The sequence below is a fragment of the Athene noctua genome, chromosome 13, assembly GCF_965140245.1.
Source record: "Athene noctua chromosome 13, bAthNoc1.hap1.1, whole genome shotgun sequence".
NCBI classification, from domain to species: Eukaryota; Metazoa; Chordata; class Aves; order Strigiformes; family Strigidae; genus Athene; species Athene noctua.
In genome coordinates, this window is record NC_134049.1 from 19,259,786 (window position 1) to 19,271,804 (window position 12,019).

A 12,019-nucleotide genomic window follows, 5' to 3' on the forward strand; every position below is an offset into this window, starting at 1 on the left:
AAACTATCATCCAAGTAGTTAAATGGCAGAGGAGATGAATGGGTTAACGTTTTGTGTGTGTGTGTGTGTGCTTCCCTCAGCTTATTGTTTCTCTGCTGTCTGTAGGTGAGCAGGCTTATCAGGGCCAGGCTCCTGACAAGCAAGACTGATATTCAAGTACTCCAGATAGGTTTCTAATTTCCTGCTGCTCAAAGGCTGCTTCCACTTGCTGTCTTTTTCTCCTGGTTGTTCTGCTTTGACTTGAATGGTATCAGCTTTCCTTCTGCTTTCACTTTTAGGTGTTTCAGTCAAGTGAGGTTCCAGAAAAGACATCATCACCTGAAGAATCAATCCGGATGACGAAAGGAATCACCATGGCAACTGCCAAAGCTGTTGCAGCTGGGAACTCATGCAGACAGGAGGATGTGATTGCTACAGCAAATCTGAGCCGCAAAGCAGTAGCTGACATGCTAACAGCTTGTAAGGTAAAGATTCACTTCCTTGCCTAAGATTGATTTTTTTTTTTTTTTTTTTTTTTGGTATGCCTATAAATCCCTTCAATGTTATAGTTTTTGTTCAGATTCTTTGTATTAATGCTCTGTTTTTCAGGTGAGAAAGTTAACGGTTATGAAAATTTTAAGGGAACGTCTCTCAGAAAGGGTTTTCTGTGCTATGCACGAAAAAATAAATGCACTAATATTGACTATTTTCTTTTTGTGAAAATTAGAAGTTTTATTTGACCTGAAATTTCCTAGTTTTCAGTCTCCTATTAAACTGAAGACAAACAATCTGCACAAGTAGTAGAAGATATGAATAATCCTATGGTCACAAATATGATTTCAGTATTTCTAGGAACAGTGAAAGGAATGGTGAAAGGAATCACTCAGGTCTATTTTTAGTAGCCTTTTCCCCCCTTAATGAAACCTGTCGGCTTGCTCAATTTCTTCTGTGCTTTTCAAAAATGTGCTTTGCCTTTGCACTAAAAATATTGATACCCTATTTTCTACACTTGCTTGAGCTAGACAACTTCAAAAACTGACCTGCAAAACTGGGGGGAAATTATGTGTCTCATAAATGGCTACTAAGCCATTTGGCTTTGTTCTGAAGATAAAAAAGATCTAAGCATAAATTAATAAAAAATGGGATTATGAAGATCTCATTCCTTTTGGTCCTCAGTAGTAACACAGAAGTGCCTTTTCCTGCAAATTATATTTATTTACTTTTGCCTTTACATGTATGAAAGATGACTGAAATAATGGTGCTCTGTGAGTTGTCCGATTTTCAATATTTGGTCAAATCCTAACTTTCTACATCAGCCTTAGATTAATTTTTAGGCTAATAGTGTCCAGGTGGAAGGGTTAATTTTGTTTTTAAAATTATTCTCTTACAAATGTACAAGTTCTTATAGAACTGGATTTATACAAAGCCACTGAATGAAACTTTTTATTTTAACTTAGTTTTCTGACAGTTTTTAGTCTCTGGCAGTCCTTGAGCACTTTGCATTCTTCAAATTTTGATTCTGTTCACTTCATAAACTCAGGTCAACAAAACAAAGCAGCTCTAATTTGCATAGGAAAACTAAACAAGTGTGCTACTTACATGAGAACTACCATGGCCTAATATGTCTTAGGTACTATCCAGTTAATTGGAACTTCTAAGGGAGGCGAAGAATAGCTCATAGTTGTGCAACGTTCTGACAAATCAATTTAGGGGTGAATTCAGATGCTGAGGCACACTAAATGTCCTTTGTTATTTGGAAGTGGCTAGTGCAAACACATTTTTGCTTCAGTCTCCAAACAGGCAGCAGACTTAGGAACAGAATCGTCTGTTTCCAAAAATGTTGTAAACACACTCACATACACAATATACAGCCCAATATGTAATTTCGAACATGTAATTATGAGCATTCATCTTTTTATGTTTACATTTGCTCCCACTTAATTTGATGGGTTTGGAGTTCATGCACTGCAAACAGCTGACAGGATGAAACTTCCTGCAACCTGAACAATGGAGGTCTGGGATGCTGGAAACGCATTTGTAATCCCCCAGGGAACCACCCTCACAAAGCAAACAATCCTCAGAAGGAAAACGGCTGGGAATCATTTTACTTACCTGTATTGATACACTGACAAGGAGTAAGGTCTAGTTTTATCTTGTCTAGCTTCCCTAAAATCAAGAGTGGAATGAGTCTCCAGGTATATTAATTCTATGTACTATCTAAAATGTATTACAGAATAGCCATGTCATTTAACAAAGCTTTAAAATATACAGTTAATATCAAATTTTATATATAAAATCTTGTTTCTACAAATTTTGCTCAGAGACTTAAAAATTTTGTGCCATTACTTTCTACAAATTGTTTACCATATGTGGCATCTCCATGATATTCACATCCTTGAATTTTAGGGGTAGGAACCAGCAGTCTTAGCCTCACTGTGCTGTAAAAGCTGTGCAATGCAGTGCAACTTGGCTTTTGTGATATTTGACAAATACTGGAGGGGTTTCCCATGTGATTAAGCTTGTCTGTACAATAAACACTAACAAATAATCAGATTTTTATGTCCTTTGGGCTAAGACAAAAGTGCATGTATATGATCTATGATAGAATTGTATAGACCATAGCTCAGACTTCCCTGATGTCAGGAATTTAAATTTAAATTCTCTTTCATTGCCAGCAGCCTAAGGCAAGTAGTATAATGGATTTGACTTATTAGCAGTTATATATGTGCTTGTTCTGCTATACATGAATTTACAGTGCTCATTACTAATTCTATGCTTATAAGTAGATGCCATTTCAAAAGACAGTGAGGTGGATTTCTGTGGGATATAATGAACCAAGACAACACTCATTAAAAGTCAGTGGAAACACTGTCATTACCTTTACAAAACGTTAGAGCAGGCCCTAAGAAAATAAAAATTTCTGTCTTGATTACCTATTTGTATAAAGCAATGACTATGCAGTAAGTAACCTGTGCATAATATCACTATTTTTAATGATTGCTGTTGGAAAGGAAGCAGGTATGAATCGTCCATCAAAAGCATAGAAAATAATGGAATGAGTAATGACTTAGGTCATTACATAGCCAGCAGATTGAGGGAAACGATTATTCAATTTTTCTCAGCACTCATTAGACTCCATCTAGAATACTGTGTCTAGTTCTGGGCTCCCCAAAAGAAGGGCACTGATAAAACGGACCGAGCCCAGCAGAACCCACCCAGACAGCTGGACTGGAGCACAGACCCTGTGAGGAGATGCTGATGAGCTGCCTGTTCAGCCTGGAGAAGAGATGGCTTTGAGGGGACCTCAAAAACCTACCAGGAGATTGGTGAGAGGAGACAGTGCTGGGCTATTTACTTGAGGTGCACGGCAGGGGAACGAAACACAGTGGTCAAAAACTGAAACATGGGAACTTCCAATTACTGTGGGGATAATTAAGCACTGAGACAGGTGCCCAAAGAGGATACGAAATCTCCATCTTTGGAGGTTTTCGAAGACCTAAGTGATCTGGTCTGAATTTAATGCTGACCCACTCTTTACGTTGGACTATGTGAATTCTCTAGGTTCCTTCAAACAGCACTGTTTTTTTGACTCTATGTTGCCTCCACGAGTTATAATCAGTGCTGACAGTAGTTCTAGCAGTAGAGTCAAGTCATGCTTGCTGCCTTACTGATTTGAAAGCACATGAAGAGAAAATGGGGGCTGATAGTGAAGAAAAACCTCGCCATGAGGAAATAAATATGTATTCTGGTTCTTTGGACACATGTTTCAGTTTGAGATGCTTTGGCAGCCTTTCTGTGCAAGTCTGGAAAAGTAAACATTCCAGTTGCAAGTCCTAACTAGTGTAGTGACATTTCTGTTGGGATGTTTCTGGGTTACAAAAATGTCTTCCTAAAATTACTTTATCACCTCTTCAATGTGCTGTGAAGGATATAGTTTGTTTAAGATCCATTGAACCTTAAAAATGCTCCCAAATCATTCTGATCTCAGTCTTGGCTATGTGTGCAAAGCACAGAAAGAAGTTTATATTTCTTTCCTACAGATGTTTGCTCTAACTGCATGTGTAACAATAATATCTAACTGTGGAAGAGTCATATTAGGATGCTTATAATGTATTCGTACAAAAACACTAGGGGATCCTTCTGCCCTATTGGAAAATGAAAAATAAGCTGCTCTGGATTTTTTAAGGCTTCTGGAGCTTGTTTAGAGTATGCTGAAGATGGGAAAAATCCTTTCCTGTATTCTCCCATCTCCTTTCCCTTCAGATTATTTTTTGACAAGATGAAGAGATGGAGGTGGCTAATGAGAGCCGTTTTCGTGCTCTGCTGATCTCGAACTTCCCGCAGAGGGAGCCCTTAGACCAGCTCCAGGCCCAGCTGACAACAGCGCTGGCTCGGGGTGTTGAGGGTTGCAGGAAGGACTCCAAATAAGTGAGCAGTGAGATAATTCCCCATCCCCATGGAAGATGTGAGGCTGCAGGGGTGGAAGGAGTTGTTCTGTGAGAGGAAATGCTATTTTTTAAGGTTTTTAGAAAGTCTCACTTGTCAACAACTAGCACTTCTGTTCAGTAAAAACATTCCCTGTAAGTTTATTTTAGAATATACAAGGCTTGAGGAGACTACAGTTTTCACTTTTTAATAAAAATAAAATGGTTGAATTAGTCAGGCCTATGTCAGATGTCAGACAGTATACTTTGTGGAAATCCTTAAGAAGTCAGAGAGCTGATTCTGCTGCTTCTCTGTATTTAAACAGATGGTTCTACCACTGCCTATTGCCATGTTAAATCCCTGTGTCAAGCTAAAGCCATTAATAAGCTTTTCCATACAGTGTGTTACCAGATAACCAAAAGCAGCTAATGCTTTTTTTGGGTGGGTGGATTATTTGGTTGGTTTGCGTTTTGTCTCTGTCATGTAGAATAACAATATCCCAGCACTTCCATAGCACTTTTTATCTGCTTTTTGTAAAGCTTTTTATAAGGAACAAACTATTATCTTCATCTTGTGGAACGTAGAAGGAAAAGTGAGAGACCCACATTCAACCCATGTGCTGGACTAGTGGTTGATCTCTCCTTGGCCAAAAGTCTTCTGAGGCCAGCCCAGTGCTTTGGTCTCTAAATTGGATGGTCATTTCTGCTTTCATTCCTTGATGGTGGGCTGTACAGGCTTACAATAAAACAATGAGTTTAGCCTATTTCTAACCCATGAGATGTAAATGGCCATTTATGGGTGGCAAATCTATACTTACAATTTTTATTTTTGTTGGTATTAGTAAAAAAGAAGAGCCACAATAGCATAACCTTTGCACTGTGGAACGGTATACGCCGCCCAAGAGCCCATTCCAGCCCCAAGATGTTTTCCAAGTGATACATTTTCATCAGAAGAAATCATAAATCCTCCTGTATTTTCAGATGGTTCTTCAATGGTTTCTCTGTTTGCTCTCAACTGTCAGAAAGAAGTAGTACTGCTGCTGACTATACCTAAGGAAGGACACTAAGAAAGGCTGCAAATGCACACCCAGACAGGAGGATGTGCTGATAAAAGGAAGTGTTCCCAATGCCATTCTCAGAACCAGAGCTCTGCTGCTGTTTGAGTGCAGTTTGCTTACACCTTTACAACAGAAACAGATGGCCTTCAAGCTTGAATGTCATTTGCACATTATGAAAAAATTGCTTCCTTTCTCTTTCCCCTAACTTCTCTGTGTTGACCTTCTCTTGTGGGAGCAGTTTTGGGGTATTAATGTTGTTTTACCTCCTCAGCAAGCATCATATCACCCAGATGTGAGTGAAGAAGTTCGAGAGAGAGCCCTGCGCTTTGGAACAGAATGTACCCTGGGATACTTGGAACTCCTGGAACATGTTCTCCTGGTAAGGAGTCATCTGCATGCACATACTGGATCCCTTCCAAGAAGAATAATCTCTCTGACCTCTTGCTATAGTGGCTCCAAGTGACACATTTTTATCAGTTTGTCACAAGATCATGAACAGTTTTGTTATTCAGGAAACGCAAGCTAGAGTAAACTCGGTACTTCAGCTCAAACTCTGAGACAGACGGAAGACTGGAAGTACTTAAATGGGACCGAGTTGTGGATCAGATCTGGAGGCAGTACAGGTCCTGACCTAAAAATGGTCACTGACAATTAACATAAGACAGTTCAGCATTCTTCTAAGCCCACTTAAGCGTTACACCTACTAGGCACACTCCAGTCCCCTAGACCAAGGAGTTGATGTAATCTCTATGAAAGCACTTTTACATGCCTCTTGCAGTCTTGATTCCAGGAAAATGAAGCACCTATTCAATGCCATCCCAAAACCCCAAGCCAGCACTGCCTCACTGTCCAACTCATGCCAGACATGACACACTCAAAGCTTTGCATAAAACTTCTTCCAGCTCAAAATCAAACTCACGAATCCTGCTGTCAGTTGTTTTTTCGTGACCATACGTAATTATCACATAATATATTTTTCTGTTGCTAGTACATTTGTAGGAAGCAATAATGTGTGTTTGAACTAACATTTGTGAGATGTTGAAGTTTCTGGAGGTGACTTAAATCAGCAGTCAGCTTCATGGATGCCCAGAGATTTAAGTGGCTTTAAACTGACATGTTAAAGTCTCTGAAACTGAAATTTGCAGACACTAACTGCAGATTAGCAAATCCAAGTCAGCTTTACTGCTGGGAATACAGCGTGTCTGATCATCTACATCAACTCATTGAAATATATGTAACATACAAGTCAAGTCACATTTATGCTTGCCACTAGCAGGGAAAATAGTTCAAGAAAGATTGAACTTGTTAACGTAATTCCTAGAGCTGCATAGCAGTGAGTAATTTAGCATTAGATGTCCAATCCATTTTTAGTTTAGAAGTATGTTGGGGAATTTTTCAGATTTGGTCTCTTGATGTCAGTCATTGTATTTGTTTCAAGCTATACCAGAGCAGACCAAAGATTTGAGTCAATTTTTGCTCATTTTATTTTTCTGTCTTTGTTGAAGCCCAATAAGGCAGAACAAACCTTTTTTACCTTAAGCTGCTTTGCTTTCAGGGCCCTAAAGCCATGAGAAAATTCTCCCCCCTCAGTGTTTACTGCCTTAGAAAACTGACTCTGACCCAGATTACAACCACAATTGAAGAGCATAATGCCTGCATGGGAAAAAAGATGGATGGAATGGTAACTTCATCTTGATTCTGCTGAAGTCTGACTAGAATTAGTCACATACATACATAGTACATCCATTCTGTGCTCTATAAATGTAAACAGGATCTGGAAAGTAGATTAAAAAAGATCACTTTTGGAGGAGCGTTGAACCAAGTAAATGACAGACTTTTTGCTCTAGGGGCTTTTTGCCCTCTTTCCCCTGACTTCTCACTCTTGGGAGTTGTGTCAGAGACACAGTCTACATGTACGCCAAGTGATTTGTTTGCCTGTTCTGTTGTTACCTGAGCTGTTCTCCTGCCATACACAGTCTTGCTAACTTAACATCCTAGCTTAGATTTGTTTTGCTCCGATAAAAGAAAATGACAGCAAGATGGTTTCAGCATGAGATAATCTTGTTGCTTCCTGATCCCTGTTACTGTGGTAGTTTAGAACCTCTAGGTCTACAATCTCATTTAATTTATAACCTCCAGAAACGCAGATCATTTCAGATTAGACATCTCTTTATTAGTCCACATAGCACCTTGTAATATAATTGTTAGTAAGCTCAGTCATGCCCGTGGTAGTCAGGGTAGGGATGATTGCACGAATGTCTCAACACAGGGATGCCAAGGAGTATTATTCAGCAGCCATATTTATTTGAAGATGATAATTTTTAGGTGCAAGAGTTGTCAAATGCAATATCTAAATGTCTCAAACCAGTGTATTGATGTGTGCAGAGGTTGCATTGGGCAAGTGGCACAAAACTGACTTGATTGCTCAAAGGAATATTCCTCTGATCACTTAGCTAGGGCTAGGGCATGGGGATACACTAATTAAAGCTGTTGGACATGCACAAATTAGTATAAAACAACCTCAAAGTTGTACTCTAAGCAATGTTAAAGGCTGACCTGCCCTCCTACATATTTGTACAGTCCATCTCAGTCAGTATTGATGCATGCTGAGTTGAGAGGAAGTCTGAAGCTTTTGTTGTTCTCATGCTATGACAGTACATGATGCTGCAGGGGATGAGAATCTGCTGTGGATTCTAAATTGGCTTTAAAACAATACAGTTTGCTAACTACCTAGTTGTAATTTTGCATCCATTTGTTCAATTCCAACATTGTCACCACTGTCATATATAGCACTAGTGTCAGTTGCTGGAGCAGAAAATGTCATTCTTTGCTGTAGTCCTGGATATAACCCTTGAGATGCTCAATGCACAATTTCCGCCATACTAAGGGATTCTGCAGTATATAAACATTGGTGTCGTGGTTTGAGCTCGGAGGGCAACTGAGCACCATGCAGCTCCTCACTCCCCCTTCCCTCCCAACGCTGGGAAGGAGGGAAGCAAGAGACCCAGGAACTGATAAGGATACTGACCCAAGAACTGACCAGATAAGGACAGGGAGGGATGATCTCATCCTTTAAGGCAGGCAAAACCCAGACTCATTAAGGGAAGGAAAAAAGAACATAAATTTAATACAGACGCTAACAGCAACAGACAGAGTGGGACCTTGAGAAATGTTCCCACATCCTGAGAACACCTTCCCCCACCCCTCCGTCCTTCCCAGGCTCCGCTTTGCTCCCGATATCTCTACCTCCTCCCCCGCAGGGAGTGGGGGGTGCGCTCAGTCCTGACGCTTCTTCCACCTCGGGGAGAGGGAAACTCCTGGCATTCCTCCCCGGTGCCAGCGCAGCCCCTCTCACAGCAGAGTCCTCCACAAACCAGCTCCGACAGGAGTCGCTCCCGCGGGTGTGTGGGGTCACCCCCGCGTGTTGGGACCCTCCCAGCGCCGAGCGACAGCAGCGGGGCTTCTTCCCACAGGGCCCCCGGCCTTCTTGGGGCGCGGTCGCCTGCCCCGGCGTGGGGCCCCCCCGGGCCGCGAATCGGTGTCCGCTCCTCCGGTGACAGGGTGGGCAGAGGGGCCGCCCTGCCCTCTCACCACGGGCTGCAGGGGAGTCTCTGCCCCGGCGCAGCTCCCCCCTTCTCCTCCATCCTTACCCTGACCCCGGTGTTGGCAGACGTTCTCCTCCCAACGGCTCCCCACAGCTCCCACCGCTCCTCCCAGGTTCTCCTTCTTAAATACGTTACTGCAGAGGCACAGCCAGTCGGCCCGGCCTTGGTGCAGAGGTGGGTCTGACCTGAGCCAGGGGAGCTTCGAGAAGCTTCTGACAGCTGCCAAAAACCCCCACCGCTCCCTCAAACCAGGACACTTGGTTATAATGGTGTTGCGACATTTTGTTAGTATTGCAGATTGCTTAACTATTGAGGATTCATGTACTTGTGTTTACTATGGAAACTGGTTGACTTAGAGATCATCCTTAGGAAGCAGGAGTCCAGTCCACTCATACATTGACATGGCAGTTCCAGATAGGTAGAATTCCTCATGTGGCAGAGTTCTCACCAGGAAAAGTTAAGAAAACAGTTCAGTTTAGTTTATTCTGTCAAGGGGTTAGACATTTGACTGCAAAATGGGAGACATGCTTACAAAAAGATAAAATGTATTTTCAGTGTGCACCTACTTTTCAGAGCTGCTTTGCACGGAAATTCTTGAAAACATTAAGAAAATGCACACCCGAATGTGACTTTTGAGACTCAACCTCTTGTTTTGCTCTTAAATGTCTCTATATATCTGTCACTCTCCTCTCAGAAGTAGTTTTTGAGTATACATGTATTTCCAGAAATTTACCTTTTTTCTCCTTACAATATGGTAATTAAAAATGTAAATGTTGTTCCTGTTCAGGAGAAGAATTCAGCTTTGCTGTTTGAATATCTGGCTCTTTTCCATTTGAAGAAGCAGTTTAATACTTGATGCAAATTCAGTTCAGAGGTATATTTCATTCCCTTCTATATAAGGGTCTTGCCCAGGGTTGGCATTTCCATTGTGTTCACCATTGCTGGTTTTTTTTCCAGAACAGGCAACTAGCACTAACTTGCAAAACTCTGTAATTCTATTTCTTAGACATAGTGACCAACCAGTTAATACTAGAAAATCAGCTCCTCTCCAGCAGTCTAGAAAGTCTAAGCCTGATGTGTAAGTATAATGACTATAATATCTGAGAATGGAATGCTAGAGCTGCATATTCCTCCCACATGTGCCTCTGTTTTGGAGAATTCTGTCCTAGTTTTAGTACTGAGAACTTCCAGACAATTCTCAGTTCCTGTGGAAATGGAAGGCAGTGCCACTTCCCAGTATTCATCGGAGATTGCAGTGTAAGCTTTTGCTCCTAGTGGTTCATTGACAATTATATTTCTCTCACTGGACTCATGTATTCTCTCAGCCGATTGCTGTATAAAAAAATCTTTGACTAGTGTACCTTGGGAATGTTCCAGAATTCTCTGGAATATGCATTATTACATTTCATCTTTTTCTCTAGATCCTTCAAAAACCAACTCCAGAACTAAAGCATCAGTTGGCCTCTTTCTCTAAGCGGGTTGCTGGTGCTGTTACAGAGCTCATCCAGTCGGCAGAAGCAATGAAAGGTGAGTTGGGCAGCCTGCCTACCACTACAGTGTGCCTTTTACTCCAGAGATGATGATCTGTCATATTTTTAGTTTAAAACAAACCCAGAAACTAACAAAATCCCTTTTAATATGTTCTAGGTGTCTCAGTGCCATCTACTTCCATTCTTTTAATTTCTCAGCTGGTATTCACTTGTGCACAGAAAACGTGTCTCTTTGACCCTCTCCCACTACCTATGGTGGGTCATAGGTCATCTGTAAATCATGTGGCCTTTCCACAGTAGCAGAAAACAAAATACAGTATCGCTCCTCTTGAACTGGTGGCTGAATTGTAACTGGAAGGCTGGTTCCTTTCCTTATACTTATGTTTGTTCAGTCAAATAAGTCTTTTGCTTTGCAGTGACAGTTGCTTTCCAACTTCAAATAAAAGAGAATACCATCATCTTACTGAATTAATATTCAGCCTCTAGCAGTGATGTCAATTTTAGACCTACAGTGCTTACATCCTCTGTCTGGGTCCTGCCCTGACAAGGTATGTTAATGAGCAATGAAAATTGTGATCTGGATGATTTCTTGTGCTCTTAGAATTGAAAAATTTGTGAACAAATATAAATTCAGCACTCAAATAAGCAGTGAATTGCATTGCTTAGCATAAGTTCACTGTTCTTAAAACAGATGAGTCATATTTTTCTCAGATACTTCCTTAAGTAAAATTTTTATCCAGTGGTGTTCATGAACTCTTAGGGTAACAGTTCTAACATTCTACATTTTAAATGAGATGAATACCTAAGGGTGGTGGTGTTAAATATTAGACCCCTACTGCTGAAACACATCTATTACCAGATTTACTGGGAACTTCAGTCTAAAGGAATCTTCATAGCCATCAGAAGGGCATATGAGCACTCTAATCTCATAGGTAATAGAATGCTACATTAAAATATATATTTAATAAAGCACTGTAATTACTTTTTTTTTTTAATTCTGCCCTCTGCCTCCCCAACAAAAGCTTCTAGTAAATTCATATTTGATCCATCATTCTTTCCTAAGCTAGGCCAGAGAACACTATACTCATTTTTCTGATATTCTGTGTAATATAAACTGTGGATTTTCCTCAGTTGTTTCCTGCTTTTATCAGTCCACATTCCTTGGAAAAGAGTCCTGACTAAACACGTTACATATATGGGAATACCTTATTATTTTTCTAAGGATTATTTTTTCCTCTATGTCTTAATATAGTTACTCTGTTTCGTGTAACAATGATCTACATTATGCTTTTTCCCCGTTTCAGGTAAATTTATTGAATTCTTCAGCCTTTTTTTCACTCTTTCTTATGTTTCAAAATTTCCATTTTCATTTGCTAACAAACCAAGCCAATATCAGAATTTTTCTATTCCCTAAATGCTTTTTTAAAAATAATTTTATTGTCCTCATCTTTGGAGATATTTAT

At 40.5% G+C, this 12,019-nt stretch overlaps 1 protein-coding gene across 3 annotated transcripts in view; it reads left to right on the top strand.

Annotated features, from left to right (window-relative positions):
- The window catches only part of TLN2 (talin 2), a 206,509-nt gene that overhangs the window by 172,425 nt on the left and 22,065 nt on the right, over positions 1 to 12,019 (top strand). For all 3 annotated transcript variants that reach the window (XM_074917751.1, XM_074917749.1, XM_074917748.1), the window contains 3 exons: positions 279 to 464; positions 5,733 to 5,840; positions 10,488 to 10,593. In XM_074917751.1, the coding sequence (XP_074773852.1) occupies positions 279 to 464; positions 5,733 to 5,840; positions 10,488 to 10,593 (400 nt within the window). The remainder of the gene's footprint in view (positions 1 to 278; positions 465 to 5,732; positions 5,841 to 10,487; positions 10,594 to 12,019) is intronic.